The following is a 24,214-nucleotide window of genomic DNA, read 5'->3' as shown; positions in this document are numbered from 1 at the left end:
CAAGGAAACATATACAGTTTATTTAATACATTATAAAACACAAATTCATTGTTAGCATAGTTAAAGGACTTAGGCACCAGCTCTGATCGGTGGAGAAACCAAAATCACACCATCACCTCGTACAAACAGCATTGGAATGTTTCGTTTTGTTGTTTTGTAGATCTCTTCATACGTTTCTTCATCAATCTCAACCGTTGTCACAGTTTCTTCAACCTCGCCCAAAACCATGTTTAAATGTTGGTCATATGCCTGAAGTGAAAGTGATGTATGTAATTATTAGAATATAAAAACTAGCTTAATTGCTAGAATTTAGGTACCAAGCAATTGTTTTTGCAAAATAACAAAAGTGCTAACTATTCACCTCTCACAAAGTTTATTTTTTGAGGTCCATTTGCTAGCTTATGAGCTATAAAAAAACTAAACATAGGCTACAACAACAAAAGTTCAACTGAGCAACAAGGCAGTTTTGACATAACCTTCGCCGGTGTTGCGTCCGATTAAATCAGCTGGGGAGTATATGTTAACAAATTGTGTTCAAGCGTCTTGTTTTTGAATCTTAATTAATGTACTTTTACTTGTTTTTAAAATTGAGGGGGTTTCAGTAAGATGAATACAATAATTGTGTACCTTTACAACCTGTAAAATTTGGTGCCAAAACTCGTTGGTTGATGCAATTTTAAATCCATTTACACCAATTAAACAAAAAGATAAACTAAGAAAAAAGTAAACATACTGCCCATTGTTTGTTTTCATGTGTGATCTTCAACAACAATCTTTTGAGGTTCAAATTAAATTCTGCCTTAGAGACCAAAAATCTGTAAAACTTGTACTGCATTTGAAAAAAAATAACAATTAAAAAGGTTAAATACCTGTTATACTGTCAATGATTTTGTTTTTTAGTCTAGCGACCAAGGTTTCCAACTTAAAGGTTCATTTTCAAGCTGTCTCCCAAATCATTAAAAAATCCTCAACCTTGGGGTTCTGAAGAGTTGTCAAATACATTTATAGCCCAGTAACTTAAGTAAAAAATCAAGGCCCACAAAGACATGAAAGATGTAAAGCTGATTTTTTGCATGGTGATAGTGTATGATAGAAAGGGTGTTTTCTGAAAGTTCCCCGGATTTCCCCCCCTTGCTTCCCCTTAAACCCCCCCCCTCCCCCAAAACACCAGGTTGAAAGTGTAGTGTTTTACTAAATCACCTATATCTTTTGATGTAAATGAGCTATCAGCATAATTGTTTTTTCTTTGAACTCCCCGTTAAATTTACTTTAATAAAATAACCTTACATGTAGCATTATCTCTTTGGGTGGGTTTATATCTGTGATATAACAAAAAATTTTATTTTTTAACATAAAATTGTAGATTAGGTCAAACCCCGGTTTTTGCAGTAGGTCGTACGTCAATGTGTTTGAAACAAAACTTTTTACCTATTTTATGAGCTTTCCAAAAATGTAGGCCTATAACAATATATATTTTAATTTAAGTTGTTACCGAATGAAGCTCTTTAAATCCATGCTTCACTTAGTGCACTTAGTGCATCATTCCAAATTGTTCAGTAAATATTACTAAATGCTTACTTTTTATTTATTTATTGTTTACACACCCTGTGTGAATGTTTAAGAAGCAAAATAAGATCACTCAATTACAAAATTAGTAAGAAAATAAGTACTCACAAGAATTAAAAATGAAGTAATCGGTAGTTATAAGAAAAGGCAAATATTTGCTCAATAGGTTTATTTAATTAGCCTACAGTAAAAAAAAACAAAAAAAAAACACTTAAGTAAGACATAAACAATACAGTACATATCAACTTTCTTTTCCCTCATCATCGTCAGTTCCTTCGTCAATGAAGGGTGGGAGTGAATTTTTACACTCATTTATACAATCAATTGAGTTGTACAAAGTAAAAAAAAAAACAATTTAGTATTTTTTCACCACTTAAAATTTCTAGATCACTTAGCTTATTACCAATAACTTTTAAATGGAGGGAAAATCTAACAAAGTGGATGTGATATTCTGAAAGAGAATACAAATTACTACAAATAACTACTATGAAAGACTATGCATTTTTTGAAAATACTTAATAAAGGCAGCCAAAAGCTGGCTACAAATAGAAACTTGAAAACAGAAACTTGAAAAAAGAAACTTTCACCACAAATATTTGATAAAATCACACTTTCATAATAATTTGCAAATCTAAATGAATTAGGCTTTCCAATGACCCAATAATTAACAAAATCGGTCTAGTAGAAGTCTAGATTTAGTTGTACAAAGTTTACGAAAATATCCTTTACTCAGTATTTTATCATTACTATAAATTCAGAGGTTGCTTAGCCTTTTAGATAATAACTTTTAAATCGTAAGGAAATCCACCAGAGTGGAAGGTGATATTCTGAAAGAGAATAAAATACACTTTTTGGAAATACTTAAAATAAGTAGCCAAAAGTCGCACCCAAATAAAACGTGTAAAAAACACAGTTTTCAATGCATTTCTTATGGAAAACATTTTTTTATATTTTTCACCATAAATCATAACAAAAACAAACTTTCATAATTATTTTCAAATTTAAATGACACACATTTGAGCTTTCCGACGACACAATACTGTAATTAATAAAATCGGTCCAGTAGAACTCTAGATTTAGTTGTACAAATATTTTTAAAACTGAATTATACAGGGTTAGTAAAAATTGTGGAGACCCCCTGTTATTTTTTTAACGGCCCATACTAGAAAAACTAAACTGGGCACACCTTTATGGCATGTTATGAAGTACTTTTTGGGCATAACCACCACTTGGTGTACATCCCCAAAATGGGGGATTTTGGAAGAAACTCAAACAACCCTTTAAAAACAACATTTTAAATGTTAAGCCCCATTGAGGTCCTGGTTGAAGAAAACTAACAACGCAAACTAGAGGTTTCTATCTCAATCCAGTAAAAAATGGAAGCTGATTGAAATCTGAAATAACTTGCAATTTAATATTTAATTGGCTGCCATATTTTACTGTGTTAAGATAGAGACCTCTAGTTTGCGTTGTTAGTTTTCTTTTATTATGATTTTCAAAATGAGGGGTCACTCGATGGGGCTTGTCATTTAAAGTTTTTGAGTTTCACCCAAAATCCCCCATTTTGGGTTTGGTAACCAAGTGGCTATTAGGCTTAAAAAGTACTTCATAACATGCCAAAAAGGTGTGTAGAATTTAGTTTTCCTAGTGTGAGCCGTTACAAAATTTACAGGGGTCTCCAGACTTGAAAAGCTGTAAGTTAAATTTAACTTCTGAGATTTTCAATTGGCTGCCATTTTTTACTGGATTGAGGTAGATACCTCTAATTTGCGTTGTTGGCTTTCTTTTACCAGGACCTTCAAAATGAGGGGTCACTCAATAGGGCTTAAAATTTGAAATTTTGGAGTTTCCCCCAAAATCCCCCATTTTGGGGATGATCACCAAGTGGCGGTTATTCCCCAAAAGTACTTCATAACATGACCTAAAGGTGTGCCGAGTTTAGTTTTTTTTTTAGTATGGGCCGTTAAAAAAATTAATAGGGGGTCTCCACACTTTTTACTAACCCTGTATATAGAATAGATATTTACTGGACAAGTTGGAATGGTGCGCTAAGTGCGCTTTGTGGCGGTTTGAAGCATGGATTTAAATGGCTTCATTCGGTAACAATTTAAACTAAAATATATATTGTTATACATTTTTGGAAAGCTCATCAAATAGGTAAAAAGTGTTGTTACATTGACGTACCACCTACTGCAAAACCGACGTTTGGCCTAATCTACAACTTCACGTTTTAAATAAAATAATAGCCTATTTATTTTGTATCACATATAAAGTCCCACCCAATAGAGATAATGCTACGTGTAAGGTCATGTTATTAAAGTAAATTTAACGGGGAGTTCAAAGAAAAAACAATTATGCTGATAGCTTGTTTACATCAAAAGATATAGGTGATTTAGTAAAACACTACACATTCAACCTGGTGTTTCGGGGGGGGGGGGGGGGGTTTAGGGGGAAGCAAGGGGGGGAAATTCGGGGAACTTTCAGAAAACACCCTTCCCATTATATACTACCACCATGCAAAAAATCAGCTTTACATCTTTCATGTCTAGGTTCTTACCTAAAGTTACTGGGCTATTAACACTTTCACGAACATAAAAAAGTTTAGCAACAATTTTGCCAATTTGCAATACTGAAAAACGGTTGTATAGGGTAGCCGGCGGATGATGAGTCGCGACAATCAACCCGGCAGATCATTGACAGCATAACACGTATTTAACTTTTTTATTTGTAAAAATCGTGAACCCGGGGCTAAACATGTTTTAAAAATATTTATTGGATAAATAAAAACAAATCTATTTGAACTTTGTGTTGTTTGTTTCTATATATCTTTGTTTACTTCATATTATGGCAAAATGTTGTAAGTATTTCTTTATCAACAATTGTTTTTACACTGTTAATGAAATAATGATTGTGACCTGGACTTCCACAGATTTTGATTTGGAGCTCTGCATACCATAAATTAAGAACCTGTCCCTCCATTTTTATACAATCCCTGGTGTGTCAATGTATTAATGAAAACAATTTTCTGGCAAATAAAGGGATCAAAGTTGTGAGCTCTGAGTGCAAAAACATCAACACTGAACAACCTTGAACACCACTCCACAATGTAATTTAATCATTGCAAGTTGTTTGAGGAATTTACTATGTTGGGCCCTTAAATGTGGGTATGGCCATGGGGTCGTCGTTGTCACCTATCTTTGCCAACATTTTTATGGAGGAGTTTGAGCAAAAAACTTTGGCGTCAGTTCAGCTAAAACCGAAGATCTGTTTGAGGTACGCGATGACACCTTTGTGGTTTTCCCTCATGAAGACAATAAATTGAATGAGTTTTTAGAGAACCTTAATAGCGTTTCATTTTCCATAAACCTAGCTAAGGAAGTAAAATCACAAAAAATTCCCTTTTTTACACGAGTGTGTAGAAGAGCATTTGAGCAGTCTTAGAACATCTGTTTATAGAAAGAAGACACACACAGAGCAGTCAAAATTTCTGTCAAGGAAGGGGTTGTTTACTCTTTGTTCCACAGAGCTAAGCTCATTTGCTCCAATCAGAATGAATTAAAGGATGAAATCAAGAAAGTAGAACAGGATTTGGCTATAGACATCCCAAGAACAAAACAACCTGCGCAGAAACAAAATGATCGCGTGGTTCGCGCCGGTAGGTGTGGCGTACCCTTCAAACCTGCGCGCCTCGTAATGGCCCAGGGTTCTTTTGTTTCTGGGATGTCTATAGTAACGGATACCTTTGATCCATATTAAATAAATGCAAGGAAGATAGGGCTACGCGAGAACCTTCACAAAATCGTGAGCAAAAGTGTGTCCACATGTCAATTCCGTACAGGAAAGGGTTATTGGAAAAAATCAGAAGGGTTGCTAGGAAATTTAAGGTGCAAACTATGTCAGGACACAAAAACCACTTAGGCAGAGTCACGTCCAAACATAACCCAGAAATTACACTCATCACTCAGGATACTAAAACTGTGTTTATAGAATAAATTGTAATGATTGTACCAGGCCTTACTATGGCGAGACAAAAAGACCATTGAACACTAGAATAAAAGAACACAAAGAAAACACAAAAAAGGTGTGTAGTGAAAAAAGGAAAATCGCTCATCATTGCTGGTCCGAAAATCATCGTATAAATTTTGAAGAGGCAAATATTTTCCATAAGGAACCTCACTTTTTCAAATGTAAACTCATTGAAGCCTCATTACATTAAGTTAGCAGACCAACCTATCACTATCAGTCAATCTTCCGTTGAAATCAGGCCACTATGGCTACTCATTCTGAACAATGAATTAAATATAAAGGATACCAACCACCAATCCTTGTTATGTAGTTGTATATGGAGGATTGAGAGTTTCATGAGAGAGAGATAGAGAGAGAGTCGGCTCGCCGCTGGCCCACAGGGACAGCCCTTTGGGGCCAAGATGTATGGAGTAAAAGTACCTGTGAACCAAGCTTTCCTCGATGAAAATCATTTATATTCTCTGGAAGTATTCTTTGGTCAATGCCAATTTATCAAAACAGATTATTGTGGTCTATTTAATTCCTGTAAAATAGTAATATTGTAGGTAGTTGACTTTGATTTGTAAGCAAAATTTGTGATCCTCACGTAAAATATTATATAATTGGTTGTTTTTTTTTTTTTTCAACAAACCCAGATAAGTTTAACATTAAATAGAAAAAGAAGAAATTTAAAATAAAAAAGGATCACATTTCATTTATAGGCTAACTAACACCAAAAAGCAGTTAAAGTAACTTTTAAATAGGCAACTTTTTTGCATAGTGCTAAAACATATATTTGGCTATAGGAAAAAAAAACTAACCTGAAAAAAAGGGCAGTGTTATATCTTTTTCTAAAATTATTCTAAAGTGTAATTATTATTCCGACTGTATCGGTATACGCTGGCATTTCATAATTTCTATGCAACATACAGGCCTAACTGGTTACCGTATTTATTATTGTCACACTGTTCACAAATAATGTTAATTCAAAATCATAAAAATCATAATTTAGTGGACAAAGATATTTGTGTTATAACTTGAAATACCTCCTCCAAATTAGCTTAAATCGAGTCTGAAAAAGTCAGGTTTGTGCGTTTAGCATGTATCTAGTGGCGAGGCGGCCGCGGCCGGGACTGCAGTGATGTCATCGCGTGCAGTCCGCTCTGTCTGGCCCACCTCATAACTACTCCATACATCTTGCTTTGCGGCTACCAGCCGCCTGTACGTACAGGCCCTGTAGTGAGTCCTTGCATGCGTGTATTGTGTGTGTGTGTGTGTTTGTTGGGCGTGCGTGTGTGTAGAAGGTGTAGGAGGTTGGCACTACTGACGTAGTGGCAGTTAGTAGAGTCTTATATCAGCTCCGTATTTAAGAGTCATTTAGCAAAGTAAATAGTGAGTGGTGATTATCTGAATGTTGATAAGGGCTTAGGGCTAACTACGGGGACACTATTTCGTAACTTTATGTTATCAGAGGGCTTGCCGTTACGGTGAAATAGTCGAGTACGGGATCGCGCCGTGACAACGTGGTCGTCACCGTCCGGAGCGAACAGGCTTCCGTCAGTGTAACGCAAGTTGGTGACGCGAGTTACCGTGAGGTAGTGAAGTTTCAGTGACTGTGTTTATAAGTTCCTTATGCCAAATTCAAAAATTGGGGACTACTTCACACCAGGAAACCAAGAAGTAAGCGCAACCGACTACATATCTCACCAGACAGTCCGGACGACGAGGTTAACTCAGCAATGGGTGACGAAAAAGTAGGGGAGATGAGCCTAGCACAACTAATGGAAGGTATGAGCAAATTGTTAGAAAGTAAGTTGGATGAGAAGCTTCAAAGGTTAGCCACAAAGGATGATGTATGTAACATTAACGTAAAAATACAGGAATTAGTCACCGAAATTGAGATCTTAAGGGAAGAAGTTGTTAGCCTAAGGAAGCAGGAGAAAAGCAACTGTGAAAGGTTAATTGACCTTGAGTCCCGATCAAGAAGAAACAACCTCATTTTTAAGGGTTTGACGTGGTATGGGAAAAATGCTGACTTTAGGGAGGTGGTAAGAAACTTCTGCAAGGATGTGTTAGGAATAGACAAAGTGTGGGTTAATAGAGCCCATCCCCTGGGTAGAGACGGGAAGTCAATCATTGCCCAGATACAAGATACGGATATAACCTACATTCTCGGCCAGACTACAAAGTTAAGAGGAACGGGATATATAATTCATCGGGATTTTCCGAGGGAAATTAGAGACAGACGATTCCATTTGGTAGCAGTGCGGAGTGAAATTGAAAGAGTGGCGGGTAAGCTTAAGATGCCTTTATTCCACGATCATCTCGATGTGAAAGGACACCGATTCACATGGGAAGAAGGGTGTTTGAGAAACGGGCCAATAAACGGAGGGATGGCCCTTCAAAAGCTGTTTCGTCACGATTTCTCTGACTTTCTCACTAAACTGGCACAGCGGAAGTCTGAAATACACACAGAAGATAAGGAAGCACCATCTCAAACGCAGACACCTACTCCAACACAGACTTATGCACAGGCAGCTAAGCAGGTGGTAGAAGACGGGACGTCCGGAAGCGCAGCATCCACGGGTCCGCATCACACAGATGGGTCCAAGACATCCTCACTCCAAGACGCGGCGTGAGAGGGCGACGCCAATCCTTCCCAGGACGACCAGCCGAGTCAAGACTTCATCCAACGGGAAAAGGTATTCCACAGGGACTTTTCAGGGCTTGTGTATATAATGTTTGTGGACTTAAAAACAAGCTCAATGAAAATTATTTTTTAGAATTTTTAAGAAGTTATGATTTAGTTTTTATGTTAGAAACTTTTATTTCAGAAGCTGATATTAATATAGTTTCGGATAAATTGTCAAATTTTAGTTTGTTTTTCAAGTTAGCAGTGAGAGAAGGAAGGGTGGGGAGATATAGTGGAGGGGAAATCATTGCTATCAATAAAAAGTCAAAATTTATTGATTGTTTAGAAGTTGATAAGGTCCATAATTATAATATTGTAAAGGCGAGTTTCATTAATGCACAAAATTCAATTTGTTTCCTGCCATTATATTTAAATTATAACCACTGGGAGCGAGATTTTGAGGAATTAGTTAATTTAATTAGTAATAATGAAATGGATAATTGGGTTCTGTTAGGGGATTTAAACGGGAGAACTGGGGAAGAACAGGGATATTCAGGTGGAGAGATAGGGCATATAACAACAAACCTTGAAGATGGTAGAAGATCAAAAGATAAGACAGTTAATGTGAGAGGGCGTAAGATTCTAGATGTTATGAACAACATGGGATTTATTATTTTGAATGGGAGATCCAGAAGTGATAAGGACGGGGAGTACACGTTTATAGGGTCAGTGGGTTCTTCAGTTATTGATTATGCATTGGTATCTGTAAACTGTCTATCCATGGTTAGTGATTTTAAAGTTGTGCCATACCCGGGGTCTGACCATCTCCCTTGTGAAGTTAGTTTAATTGCTGTGAGCCCAGGTGCAGAGGGACAGAATGAAGGGAAGCTATTACCTTAATTACCTAAATTAAAATGATCCACCAATGATTGTTTAAATTACAATGAACGTATTAAGCTGAACTTAGTGCAAGTTAAAATCTCAAATAACAACCAGGACAATGTGAATGAGTTAATGGAGTGTATCTTAAGGTCGTCTGAACACAAACAAAACAATGTCGTAGGAAAAAATAAAGTAGGAAATAAGCAGCCATGGTTTGACTACAAATGCTTAGCTGAAAGAAAAAGAATGTTTAGGCTTCTTAACCTATATAGGAAAACAAATTCAAAGATAGTCAAACTCGATTATATAAAACAGTTAAATATTTATAAGACATTGTGTGTTATAAAGAAAAGGTCTTATTATGATAAAGTTATATTTGATTTAAGTAATATAAAATGTGACAGTAAATCTTTTTGGCGGTCCATAAAGGGGGCGCGGAAAGGTCGCCCCCGGAAACATCACCCCCCTACGTCATATTGACGTCAGAGACCGGGGGGTGATGTTTCCGGCCGCGGACACTCAATTTCAGTTGCAGCATGCACTCGTCGATATGACGAGTTATTTTAGAGTTTGCGTATTAATTAGATAATTATATCCACTTATCATATACAATTACCATATTTTCTAATTACAATTTATGTTAACCGGATACGTTACCCCCGATCGTTTTCAAAATGCACACCCCGGAAAGGTCCCCCCCTGCCATGATCACCCCCGGTATACCTGCTGTAGGGCTTGGGCTCGTGACTCGAGCCAGCTATTGTTCACAAGGGTGGAGACTGTCCCATATTACCACCGCTCGACTGAACTCTCGTGAATGTGAAGGATTTTAACTTGCATGAATGGGAAGGATTTTGTATTATTACACAAATTTTGTCGATATTAAGATAAATACAAATTAACACTTCGATATTGTGCTTTCTCTAGACATTTCTCGTAAATTTTATACATCAAATGTATAAATCTTACTAATATTATAAATGTGAAAGTTTGTGTGTTTGTTTGTTTGAAGTTCAATCACGAATTAACTACTGGACGGATTGGGCTGAAATTGACATGATAATAGCTCACATTCCCGAATAACATATATGCATATTCTTATTTCGAAAACCCTATCGGGCTCCGCCCCAGTGGCTCTGTAGTTCCCCATGTTAACCTTATGAGTATTCATATTTAAAGGGAATTTAGTCAGCTGTTACAACTAACAAAGTTGGTTCTATGATGCAAAAGCATTAAAAAGTTATAAGATTTACCAACAGGTTGCAGCACTATTATTTTTGTCATGAATAAGTAGCTATTGAACTAAGCAGCAACGAACAACTGTGATAAGCAATGAGAACTGTATAAGTAGGATTATTTACAGTTATGTTTATGTTTTTAATTTCATGAATAATTTGTGATAATTTACAAATTTATCGTAATTTATTTTTTTTCTATTGTTTAGGTGAAGCGGTAGAACATTATGGCTATCGTAGATGTGTAATACTATAGTATACCTACCGTAAATTTAAGTAAGCACATTTTATCAAACTGTGTCCTCCCCCATTGCAAACGCAAAGCTCGAGTATAACTTTACTGCAATAAGCATTTTATACTTATATGCCAACCCCGTACGTAGGACGGATACTCTGCTAGTTACATATAGTTTTTTTTCCGTCAACGTACAAAATGTATTTGAAACACGTGGAAATGAAATAAAATGTTTATAGTAATATAAGTAAATAATTAAGTAGGGAATCAACTCGTAATAATATGAGCATGCTTTAACCACGCAACATCATAATACAGTACACGCTTGACAAACATATTTTCACATTTCCTAATTCTTAAATTGTAAACATTGACCAATGTTGTATATAATATCCATTTAAAAAGATTATCTGGATTTTATGGTTAAATAAACGCATTGAGAATATTCCTGATTTGATATTGGGGAATGACTCTTTCCCGTAAAAATAGTTTAGAAAGTAAATATTGGTTAGTTTCTTCAGAAATAAACGGAAAATAGATTACACTGAGTTTACGTTTGCGTTGACGGGAAACAAGCAACAGTGTCACATTCACTTTATTTAATGATTCCACACTGCTGATTTTAAATAACTAAATTGACATTGAAGTAGTACAGTTATTCAATGAACGGTCGCCCATTTTTTTGAAAAGTTACACATTTAAATCTACATGTCGTTCGCAGAATATTTAATACGTAGAACTTAAAAGTTTGCAAGAAAACATAATAATTCTAAGTATAGTATCCACTATTCTCAGAGTATTGATTAATAATGGAGTTCGTCTGTAATTTGGAGACTATTAATTCGTAGAATACAACTGTATTTATAGCGGGAAGTATTTTTTTTTTGTAAAATAGCTTAGACTTCCCCACTTCAGGTATCCCTCCCAAAAATATCAGAACCAAATACGTGTGTTTAACATAGTTAAGGAAAAGTTTAGTTATAAATGTAGTTATAGTTAGGCTATTTACTAAATAATAAATCCAACTAAAATGTAGCTTAATTGCCAATAGCTAGTATTTTTAAAGTCAGTTTCATCTTTTTACTAATTCGTACATATAATTCATAATTATCAGTGTTATCTAGCCTATGTATATAATTAATTTGGAAGGGGTTAATTTGTGAACAGAACCCCTCTTAGAGTTTTAAACAGATTTTGAAAATTTTAATGCAACTTGTAAAAAGTAAGATCCAATCACAGGGTGTTCCAAAAATGGAGGGTTCAGGATCGAATCTTGGATTATCCTTTGGTCAACATAAGGATTTTTAGTATACACTAAAAATCAAATAGTATCAAATGTCAGATAGCATATATCTATATTATTAATACGCTACGTGAAAATGTGTGAACAATAATGCTTTTTTAGTTTAAGATTTAATCCCACATATTATATGCCAAAATGTTTGTTTAGGGGCGTAGATTTGCAAACTAAACTTAATTTTTAAAAAGTCCCTTGCACTCTGCCCCAGTGGCTTTTAAAGTAGGCCTACCCACATTATCTTTATGAAGAACATATTTGTTTACATTATGATCAGCTGAATAATTAAATAAGCTGTTAATATTTTTGTCACTGTGTTACAAAATACTTGGTTGAAGTTAAATGTTTACTATTTGGATTTGGGTTTTCGTAAATATTACAATGGAAAAAAACGAGAAAGCCTAGTCAATTTAATATACTAAAAAATTAAAATTAACCCTGTGCCGATTATATCATTGAAAGAGCCGATTTGCAAACTATGGAAACATAGGAAATTTATAGAACATTACCAAGTAAAAAAAGTGGAAATAATTCTTTTTATTATTTATAATTATTGTTATGGACATCCTAATGCGGCTATGAGTGGGAAACAAACATTTGTAGAAAACACTAAAAAATCAGCATTTCAAAAATGATAATATATTAAAATAAATTTTGATTAAATCGAACTATGTACATTGTCAGTATCTCTATAATCTTTTAATCGACTCTTTTAAAGTCATCGGAAATAATGACTGTTATTCTTTTTAAAATAACGCCTGTAATACTTTGTTATTAGGTCTTGCTAGGAAACTCTTTATTTATGAGCCAGACTTAGCTCGTTAACAGATGTTTAAATACAAATATACAATTCCGGCTTTGCTCTGGAAGTAATAAGTCCTGCAGTCTGTGGTTAAACTTAAAAACTATTTCAAACTACGTCCACATATTTAGTTGTAAACAAAGGGAATTGAGTTTGATGGTTTGATCTAATGTCAACGGATAGCGCCACCGTTCCCAAACTTTAGCCCTTGACTGTACTTAAGTGTCACCCTTTCTTAATATTCTGAGACGTATTTGCACATCTCCGTGAAAATACCTTTAATTTGACACCTCAGACGTTGGAAAAAACTATACGATTTATTTGGCCAGGTGGTGCTTTGTTTTCAGCTTTAAAAATTGCCGCGACACAGGTAGCACCGTTGTAAGACACTTCTTCTGTCTCTTATTATGTACATAAGAATCTCACTTGTCTCCTCGGAGCTCTCGTCCCTACTGTCTGCCAGTCTTCTTGCAAATGGGTTGGCATTGTAACCCTATTTCCCGCATATTTTTTCATTGCGTTTTTTGTTTGAATTGTGCTTAATTCTCCTTTGTGTTCTAGTGACATTGTCCTACTTACTTATATATCTGTGCAAATTCAGGATCATCACCTTCTTGAGGAATTGGAGGACCCACTCAGTGGTAAACGTGTCACGGATCTTAAAATTGTAGATCCCTTTTGGAACTTTCTCATCTTAATGAGCTTCGGAGCTGACCATGGTAAAGGCAGAATGAAAAAGTAAAACGGTCCCGGGCCTAGGTCTTACCGTCCCACCTACGGCAATAGCTACTTCCCCATAGGGAAATTCACTAAAAACCTTGAATGATTGAATATAAAAGCTTTTTACTACGCATATAATACACATATAATTTATAAAAATTAATCTTTCTCACAAATCTCTATACCTACAACTGGAATGGCCATTTTTGGTATGAGATTCTTTAAACAAAAGGACATTGGAGTTCGGAGTAACGTACTAAAGGATTATTGAGACTTCCTGTACACTGGTCACTCTAATAAATTCTTTCATCTTTCCAAGTACTGTTTATCAGTTTCCTTGCAGTAGTCAACACAACAATTACATATTAAAAATTTGAACTCACTCATAGGCCTATATTCCCCTTAGTAATAATGAAACATAATTTTGCAAACTTCAGTAGCAAAACGGTTTTCTAAACATATACATCTTATAACAAAACTAATTTATTGGTATTTCAACACTGATTGCAAGTAATCTTCTCAATTTAAAGTGATTCTGATATTTTTATTACACTTTCATTAGGTATATTTTGACTCTATTCCAGTAATATGAATCTAGCCTAGGCTGTTTCTGGATTAAGATACTTTTTGGCATAACCTTTAGAATAGTATAATTTACAACAATTAATTATTTCGTTAAATTTAAGGGATTAATCCTCTTCTAAAAGATATTAATATGTTTACTCTTATATAATAATCTGTTTCTAATTTTTGAATTATTAATTAAATCGTGACCAAACCTAAAGCAATGCGATTTATTTTTAATACATTTAGAAATTATTATATTTTAAACAAATATGTTGCTTAACAATTACCATTGGGTGTAAGGTGAGTTTACTGATGTTGATAAGTATAACTACTATTTAATGCAACAGAAAATGTATACGCATTATCGCTGGTAGTTTTTTTTAGTATAAAATAATCATTTTTTAAAGTCAAACTATGCTCTTATTATTTAGGTGTCTTAGAAGTTTATACACATCTAAATCTACTGATTGATATTCCACCACAGCTTCTGTTATTTTTTCTGTGGAAAAGTGGTTGTCCAAGCGACAATAATAATGAATGAGCGGCCAACCCTGGGAACAATGGGCTGGGGAAGACGGGCAGCAGGTAGGCTGCCGAGCAGCCCAGCCCTACTAGGGGTAGCGTTTCAGGGGGGGACGATTCCGGGGTGTACATAGGGGATGTCTTGCCGGGGAAGACCTTTCCGTTTCTACTTGTTTGAATTAAAATTAATAACATAATTAGTTCATATCAACTAGACTTTGATAAATTTCTTGTCAAGCCCTTGGGGGGTACGATTCCGGTCGCGGACATAGAATTTATACCAGCTGGTTGTCTGGTTTCGTGACGTCACGTTTAGCCTGGGGGGTGATGTTTCCGGGGGCGACCATTCCGGCGACCCTCCATAAACACATTAAAAAAGAAAGGTAGTAATGTTGTGGGAGAAATATCGCCTGAAAGATGGATAACACATTTTAGGAATTTATTGAATCCCCCAATCAGAGCAGGTGCGATCAGCTATGCGGAACCGCTTATAGATAACTGCCGATTAGATAGTGACTTCACTCTTGCTGAACTGAAAAATATTTTGAAAACATTAAAGTGTGATAAGGCCCCGGGGTCAGATAAAATTCCTTATGAATTTTTCAAAAATGCACCCGAAAATTTTTTGTTTATTTTATTAATAATCTACAACAAAATTTTAAAAAGTGAAATTGTTCCAAAATCTTTCAAAACCTCAATTATTTTCCCTCTACACAAAAAAGGAGACCTCGATTTAGTTGAAAACTACCGTGGATTATCTTTTATTGATAGCGTGGCCAAAATTTTCACAAGTCTCATAAACAATAGAATACAAACGTGGGTTCAAGAAAATGAAATATTAACGGAATTCCAAGCGGGTTTTAGGAAAGGTTACTCCACCATTGATAACATTTTTAATCTTGCTTGTATGGTTAAGTTACGTCTATCACAAAAAGGGGGGAAACTTTATGCGTTTTTTGTTGACTTTAGTGCGGCTTTTGATACAATCGATCGAAAATCAATGTTTTTTAAACTGTCAAGTTTGGGATTATCGACGCGCATGCTGAATGTATTAAAAAACTACTACAACAACACCAGTTCGAGTGTGTGGTGTGAAGGAGGTGTAACTGACAGTTTCGAAACTAACACAGGTCTGAGGCAAGGCTGCAATCTCTCACCGACTTTATTCAGTTTATTTATCAATGACCTGCCGGAGGCGGTAGGAGGTGGATGCCATTTTGGTGGATCGAAAATAAATATGTTGCTTTACGCTGATGAGATTATTCTTCTGTCTCCAACTAGTACCGGGCTGCAGCACATGATAAAAAATTTAGAAACCTACTGTGGGACATGGAATTTAACTGTAAATTTAAATAAATCAAAGATTATTGTTTTTAGAAATGGTGGGAAATTGAAGACGAGCGACAAATGGTGGTATATGGGTAAAATTATTGAGGTGGTAAATGAGTACAAATATTTAGGAATCACGTTCACAAGTTCCCTTTCATGGAGTAATCATTTCAAAGAAAAAGCCAGAATAGGTCAATTTGCTGTTAATTCAGTCTGGAGTGCTTTATTTAAAAACCCAAAAGTACCGCTATGTTCTAAAATGTGTTGTTTCGAAGCGGTAGTGCGAGCTACAATCTGCTACGGAGCTCAGGTGTGGGGATGTATAGAAAGCGATCAAATAGAATCTGTTCAAAAAATATTTCTCAAAAAATTATTCTCTTTACCTTTTAACACACCAAATTATGCATTATATTTGGAAACATGTTGTGAAAAGTTATACTTTTATACTTTAAATGTAAATCTAAATTATTTATTGAAATGTTTAACGTTACCAGCAGGGAGATTGCCCAAAATTTTAGCTAAACAAATTATTTCAAGGAATGTATTTTGGAGTAAAGAATGGAAGCTTCTGGGACAACAATTTAATATAAATATTAATTTTCAAAATGATGATTTAGCGGAGCTTAGCGAACAGTTGAGGTCGGTAGCGGAGGGGCTACGTTGTAGGTGGAGGGGGGAGTGTGTTGGTCGAGCGCGCACCTCCGTCCATCACAGCCAGTTACTCACGCTCGACCTTGAACTTGGAGATAAGAGTCCCCTCAAACTCAACAATACTCGTACCATTTCGTGGATTCTTAAAGCAAGATTAGAGCTTATCAACCTGAACTACAAGCCTTGGCTCAATCAAAATTATAGATGTTCTTTATGTAACCTAAATGAAAATGAAACAGTCTATCATTTTATTGCACTTTGTCCGATTTTAAAACACATAAGACATTTGTGGCTGGGAAAACTTTTTTTAAACGAAATAGAATATCATCAATTTATAAATGGGAGGAATTGGCGAGCTTTAGCTAGTTATCTAGAAAATGCTTGGAAGTATAGATGGGAGATAGTGACAGAATTTAACTTTTGAATCTAAATAATTGTATATGAAACTCGTCTACAGATAAGTTAGGATCAGTATGTTTTTGTTTTTTATCACTTATGTAATAATATTTCGTTCTCTCTTATATCTTTTCTCTTATGTCTTTATTTCAGAAATATTAATAAATCTTTTTAGTGCTCAATAGGCCTACTATTCTAATCTTAAGTAATGGAACAACTCTAGTGCCAACAAAACAGACGGTTATTAACCATTGTTTTTATGTGTCTGTGAAAAAATGTATTTATGTTCTAAATTGTACAATAAAGCACATTTTCATTTCATTTCATTTCATTTCATGTGTAGAAGGTGTATAAATGGTTTCCAAGTCCCATATAAAACAAAGTAGAAATTGTTATGAACATTTTTTTACCATTTTTAAAGGGAAACAAACACTAGCCCACCAGGTCGACCTACATTAAAAAAATACTGTTATCTTAACACTTTTGATAGTGGTGGCAAGAGAAGATTTGATACAGCAGGTAGATGTGAGGGATGTAGGGGATAAGTAAATGCAGATGAGATATTTACAGTAAACGTAACGTTGGCTCCATCATTACAATGGCACAATAAAACCATGAGATAATACCTATGACAAATATGTCCACGTCATTCCCCAATCAATATTGTGTAAATTAGGCTATACAATTCAAGTGCATTCTCCAATTTATAATTGATTGCCATCCAATAACATGTCCACATGAACTGAGAATCATGAACAAAAATACAAGCTGCACAGCAATAGGGTGAGAGCAATAAGTGTAAGAGATCAAAATACAAATCATTGCAGCACAATGAACACTCCTGTTATGTCTACTGAACTATGGAAAATGAACCTCTGGTGAATACAAACTCCCCGTTGTTACCTATAAACCACAGAGCCCAGGCCCAATTTTATAAACGGGCAGACTGGGCAAATGCCCAGGGTCATCGGTGGTTTACCTACCACCGGTCAGGTATACATACCTGACATGTATTTAAATCTTGGGTTAGAACTATTATTTTCATGTTGGTGGACACGGTGGTTGCCAGAGGCCTCTGCCTGAAAGAGGCATCATTGGGGGCCTTAAGTTTACTCTTATAAAAATTAATTTCACCAATAATCCGTTTGGGGGTACGATTTTCGATCGGAGCTTTCATTCTTACAATCACCAAAGCATCTAAAATCACAGTTTTGCCGATCACACTACGATAAAATCTGCCCGGCTGCGAAATATGTTTACAATCTCTCCACAATCGCTGTAGATATCCACAATTTCGTCGAAACTGATGGAGACGAAGGTGATATCCCCCGTTTCCGCACACAATGAAAAGTTCACGAAGTTGTGATCGCAGGAGACGTAGAATGTGTCAATGCAATAGCAAAAGATGTCCACTATTTTGCTATATAAACATAGGAGACGCTCAGAATACTGAAGATAGCAATTCTGTCTTGACCGAGGATGATTTAAATCACTTTTAATTTAGTTTTGTGTTCATGATTAAGTGTTCATTAATTAAGAGACGATTTTACGACAATTGTAGTAGTATTATGAATTAGTATACATTGTTAATACTGTATGTGAAATAGTTACGTGTATGTTCAGCATCAACATACAAGGATGAGGATTAGATTAAGTCATAAACAGTTTAGGACGTTGTTACTACACTGATTACAGTATAACCATTTACATTTTTAACAACCATTAGGGCCTAGTGTATTTTTCAAAACAACCCAATTTTAATCTGACCTAAATTCGGACCGAAAATCAACAATTTAAATCCAACGTGAAGTAAAATAAGTCTGGCCTGTAATATTATTATTAAAAATAAAATGGAATGATCGATATCCTAGTCTCCTATTTGCCAATCGGATAGTAACTTAGGAAACAAAGGGCTGAGCTCATCGAGTTGACGCAATACCGCTTATATATTTTCAAACACCCTATCCTTCAGCCACTGAAGAATTAGTAGAGAGGGACCTCAACAATACGATATACGGCCTTCAGAACTATCATTGCTAGGCCTCTTTTTGACAACTGTTTGCCAACACCATGTACAAAGTGACTTTACTCTAACGGGACAAATACAAACATGAAAAATTAGCACTAGACCTTTGGAACAATACAACATGTAACGTGTCACATATACTTACATGAAGTCTACCTCTGAGCTCTCGGTCATTTCTCATCTTTACATAAATCCTCTCATCCAAACTGAGACGAATGAGATCAAGAGGTTCCTTCACACTAATTTGTGTAACCTGTGGACAGAGTTATTATGAGTGCAAGAGCAGGCCACTGGGCTTATCGAACTCGTAAATTCAGGGATCATAAAAGAGCCAAGGCCATAGGAGAAGACCACCTGCCAAAAGCCTTTTCTCCCCGACAGGTGTACTAGACTGGGTATTTTGGTAGAAGAAAGGGTTGGTAGAGTAAAGGGAGGAATGAGAGAGAAGGGAGGGGTAATGTGGGGTGATGTGAGGAGAGATTGTGTGAGCATGGCCGAGGGTTAAATAAAGAATTGAATTAAATTGAAGAATTGCATTAATAAGAATTAAGAATAAGAATTAAAGACTAGAATGGATGCTAATAAAAAAATAAAACAATGGTGTGCAATATTTACAAAAAAAGACATACAAACTAATTAAATTAATTAGGCCAATCAAGTTTTTTTTATTGTTTAAATTTTCTTTTAAGCCATGAACAGCCGCTAGCTGTTTAAGGTCCAACAGGAAATGTTTTCAAAGTTTGGCCTCAAAGTAAAAGAACCTATCCTACGCACTTCCAGCCACACATTTGGAGCAGGTGTTGAGCTGGGTCTTATGCTGAATCACCTCTGCACACACTACAAGCATTTTCACCAAGTAGTGAGGTTCTTGTACTGAACCAAGACCCAGTGGATGAGGCTGTAAGTGACAACAATCTTGCAGCATTTCCAAAAGGGGATACCTGTTCTCGCTTATGGATAGCGTAAATGAAATGGACAGTCAAGTGCTGCAAACAGGACAGTTCTTCCTTCAAATGCTACTGCCGTATTCAGAAAAGCATTAATAAAGTCTGACAACACTAGTGACTGTACCAGCTGCAGCTTGGCTTTCTCTGGCAGGATGTTATGTATCAGTACCTAGATCACTCAGTCTTCCCAAAGCCCCTAAGGAAACATATGTAGGGTGAAGTAGGGCAAAAATGATACAAAAACCCAAACTTTAGTGTATAGCTCCTTTCAGGACAAACTTATAAAACATCTAAAAATATGTTCTTGTATAGTTTTATAAGGGATTTAACACTATATTAAGGTCAACTAGTAAAGTAATAACCTGTTCAAGAAAAAAAAAATTAAAACAGGTGTATCACTTTGCCCTTCAATTAGGGCAAATATGATACACCTGGAAGGCAAATGTGATACAGCCATGCTATTCAGGCATAGCTCACTAGATTAAACCAAGGAGGGCAGTTTTGATACTCACATGTGGTAATGTAACAACAACAACTGTGCAAATTTTATTGAAATTGGACCATAAATGTGGGAGTTACACCAAATCATGTAAACGCGTGTCAAAATGCATTTTTTTACGAAAATACCCTTTACAGTGTATTCTTATAGCCCTCCAGAGTGTATCATAATTGCCCTCCGAGTTTAGAGCTTTATAACTGTGGTGAATATGAATGTATATTAATAATTTTGGTCTTAAAAAGAAAGAAAATTTAATTCTTTACATTTATATATACCTATAGACAAAGTCAATAGATACATAATTCTTATATTTATAAAAAAGTTTTTCTTAGACGCAGAAAGGTTTTTAGGCCTAGGGATTTCTTACATCTTTTTAAAGTACCTATTCAATATTTTTTTTACTTTCTTAACCAACTATAAATGCTCATAGTGCATTATGGGACCAGAAGCACATTAAAAATGTTACTTAAATATATTTTTTTAAACAACCTTGCTATAGGCCTACATTTAGATGGTTTTAAAGGAATGTATCACAATTGCCCTTCATTTTTGAGTGTAACATAATTGCCCTACTTCACCCTAGTGAGAGTGTGAGGCTGCTGTCTAATAGGCAACCACACCTTAAGTCTTAACAGTATCACTTTACATTAACACATTCGCTACTGCAATAGTACTAAATTTTTCATTCATACGGCCAGTCTCTACCCATTGACTGCTGACATATATATGGGACGGCTGGTCACATGAAAATAAACTGAAGTCGCATATATGCGTCCGTGTTCCAATGTTGTTAAACAGCTTATATCTTCGTAACGGTCTATTTGAAGGCCCTGAATTCTCTGCAGTGGTCTAGAGGGATGTCTGTCGCACATGTGTGTCACTTAGTCTGAGGATACGATGATTAGTGACGTCATATGATAGTTGGCAAAACTGTTTTTTTTACATTGCTGCATCCCCAAGGTCTGCGTGTGCCCAAGTGGCACCCAGTGTGGATAGTGGTGTTGGGGACCAAGTGACACCCAGTCTATGTGTAAGTTAATATTAAAATGCATAGCCTACCTTAGTCCATGGCAATGACCGCAGCGTTGCATATATGTGGCGATCAGTAGCGAATGTGTTGAATGTTTTCCTTCAAGCAATTCTTTGTAGGTAGGTAAACTTAGTAGGCAGTGAGGAGAGGTTATGGAGATTCATGCATTTTTCTAAGTTCAATTTTAAACCATGTCTTCATGACCACCGATGTCACTTGCCTGCTCTCACCAATCAGAGTTCACTGCTGTGAATATTTGACCAGCAGCTACAATCCCAATACAGTTGGCAGACATTATAATATGAACGCACATTGCAGTGACTTGCACACCTGGACATATCAGCCATGTAGGTAAATGGTTATCGAAATCAGCCCCAGATAGCTCACCTGAGGGACTACCCTTTATTTCTCAAAAAGTAGGCAAGGGACCAAAGTCGGGACTGTCCCTCGGACGGAATCAGGACGGGTGGAAACCCTGGGTAACAGTGCCCTTCCAGGTCACTTGCCACTTTTTCCTTGTTGAAATATGAACCAAGCAGTCACAATGTAGACCTACAAAGGAAACCAAAAACGTCTTAATTTTGCTGCGAGTAGGGTAGGTAACCATGGAAATTAATAAAATCCAAGGCCTAAAAAAATAAAGAGTGACTACAGGGCTACAATTGCCTGCATCCCTCATCCCAAACAAGTCTGCAATAGGCAATATGTACGGTGAGTCAGCAATGCAGTACAAACAAGGGCTAACTTATGGTAATTTCTTAACCTTGATTGTAATTTATGACCCGATTTTCTAAATTTAACAGTTCATCTAAAACTAATTCACTGAAACTAACCTGATCACCATCTTCAGCCATTTCTCAAAGAGATTGATGTTTTAAATCCTGGATATAAACTAAGACAATTAGTTTTTAAAACCTAACCTATCTCCGGTCCGGTTTGTTGTTGGTTTATTATTGTTTTGTTTTGTTTGGATTGGATGAGGAGGATGACGATTGACGGATAGCGGAGCGGGATAGGGTTATTTTGAATTCGTAACACCAGTTTTTCTTTCTTTTTCTTCTCTCATCGGCAGACTAATATAGCAGCTATGATAGCATGCAACACTTAAGTACACTTTATTCTGAAGTCGGATAATTATTAGTTCATATTGTTTTGGTTTTTAATTCTGTATGTTTTATTTTCAATATTTTAATAAATTTATGGGGGACAGCTCACTTACTCTACAGATCATAGACTATACGAGCTTTTTAAATAATATTGAAGGTTCACTTGCACTACAGGCTCGTATACTATACGAGCCTATCGAAAATAAAAAGTAAATGAAGAGGGTTCACTTACTCTACAAATCATTGTGCCTATGAGCCTCGTGTATTATATTTAAAAATACAGTAGGAAGGTTCGCTTACTCTACAGATCATAGTGACTATGAGCCAAGCTTACGAATTATTTGATAATTCAGAAATCGGCTCGTATAGTATACGAGCCAAAATAATGAATAATATAAATTATAGGAATAGGCTCGTATACTATACGAGCCTGCAGAAAAATATTAGATGGCTCACTTACACTACAGATCATTGGCGAAATGATCCGTAGAGTAAGTGAACCCTCTTCAAAATATTAGATGGCTCACTTACTCTACGGCTCATTTAGCTACTCGTTGCGCGGTTTGCGTTCGTGAAACTCTAGGCGCTATGCCCGGCTTCGACTGCTGCGACTGCCTACATAAGTGTATTGCATCACCTCAATTATTTATTAAAACGAAATAAATATGTATGCACAAGTAAATTTATTACATTTTTGGACTGAATACTTTAAAAATGGAGGGAGCATGACTTTTATGTTTAATTAAATTAAAAGTTATAGAATAAAACATATTTTGACTATGTGATTTGATCATGTTATATAAACACACTTGTATGATCCAGATACAGAGCTACAGACAAAACCTGTGGTCCGATTTAGATTAAATTTTGTATCTGGATTCATCCACGAGTCACTAATTTTTTAAGCACGGGTTGAGAAATAATGGCAAAAATTTATAAAAACAGTTCACCAGTTTAGAATATTTCTCAGTTACTGTGAGTTGCAAAAAAGTGTATACAGAAGCATTTGTGTGGCACAGAAAATGTAGAGGACTAGATGTATACAGAAGATATATTAAAATACAATACGCATACAACTATCAACGTTTACATATGTTAAATTAATGAATTTGTTGTGGTATTGAGTATTTTTAACATTATGACGAAGCCTTAACAAAATATATTTTTTTAAGGAGTTCTAGGGTGTTAAACTATATTGTATTTATCTTTTGTGGAAGATTCTGTCCACGATTTATGATTGCTAACAATTTAATACAAAGATTTAAGTCTCTGTACGTGAAGACTAAAAACACGAAACAAACTTTAAAGGGATAGAAAAGATTTGTTTAGGAGCTGGCGTTTGATACCTTTTGGGAATAAATATAGCCTCTACTTCAAAGGTAAACATGGTGAGGTAGCCTCTGGAAGTCCATCTTCAGGTTAACAAAAACGTCAATAGGTCATCTAACCAATTTGGTTAGATGACCTATTGACGTTTTCTGAAGATGGACTTATTTCCAAGTCCGAAACTATAGTAGTGTAATACTGGAGAAGGATCACTTGACTAAGCCAGGTAACTTAAACCATTTAGCTTAAAGTTATACAAGTTGGTTTCACACCAACATTTCATGCACATATGAAATCTATATAATTAATACGCGAACACGAAGTTTGTCGGTTGAATTCTCCACCATTTCTAAACCGATTTTATCCACTGACGTCTCATTGGAAAGAGCGTGTTGCGTAGATTTGCAAACTGGCCTAAAATTTTTGAAAAAGTCCCTTGGC

General features: G+C 35.7%; 1 protein-coding gene across 1 annotated transcript; it reads right to left on the bottom strand.

The window, feature by feature from the left end:
* Positions 1 to 22,320, bottom strand: LOC128998259 (U6 snRNA-associated Sm-like protein LSm3). Its single transcript, XM_054424312.1, has 3 exons — positions 22,175 to 22,320; positions 19,011 to 19,118; positions 1 to 249 (listed from the first exon to the last, which is right to left on the bottom strand). Exons 1-3 carry the CDS (start codon positions 22,193 to 22,195, stop codon positions 70 to 72), a joined length of 309 nt encoding a protein of 102 aa, XP_054280287.1. The 5' UTR covers positions 22,196 to 22,320; the 3' UTR covers positions 1 to 69.
* Between the last annotated feature and the right edge of the window lie 1,894 nt (positions 22,321 to 24,214).

This window comes from Macrosteles quadrilineatus, unplaced genomic scaffold, assembly GCF_028750875.1.
Source record: "Macrosteles quadrilineatus isolate MER2022 unplaced genomic scaffold, UCM_ALF_1.0 Scaffold_7__1_contigs__length_78375512, whole genome shotgun sequence".
Taxonomy (NCBI): Eukaryota; Metazoa; Arthropoda; class Insecta; order Hemiptera; family Cicadellidae; genus Macrosteles; species Macrosteles quadrilineatus.
Note: the sequence above shows the minus strand (reverse complement) of the source record. Positions and strands in the feature narration are given on the sequence as shown.

Bases quoted from the DNA above. Each gene is read 5' to 3' on its own strand.
- LOC128998259 (XM_054424312.1), bottom strand. From the start codon at position 22,195: ATGGCTGAAGATGGTGATCAG. The intron at 19,119-22,174 runs GTTAGTTTCAGT...CTCTGTCCACAG, and splicing joins TGGCTGAAGATGGTGATCAG to GTTACACAAATTAGTGTGAA. The intron at 250-19,010 runs GTAAGTATATGT...CTTTCACTTCAG, and splicing joins AGCTCAGAGGTAGACTTCAT to GCATATGACCAACATTTAAA.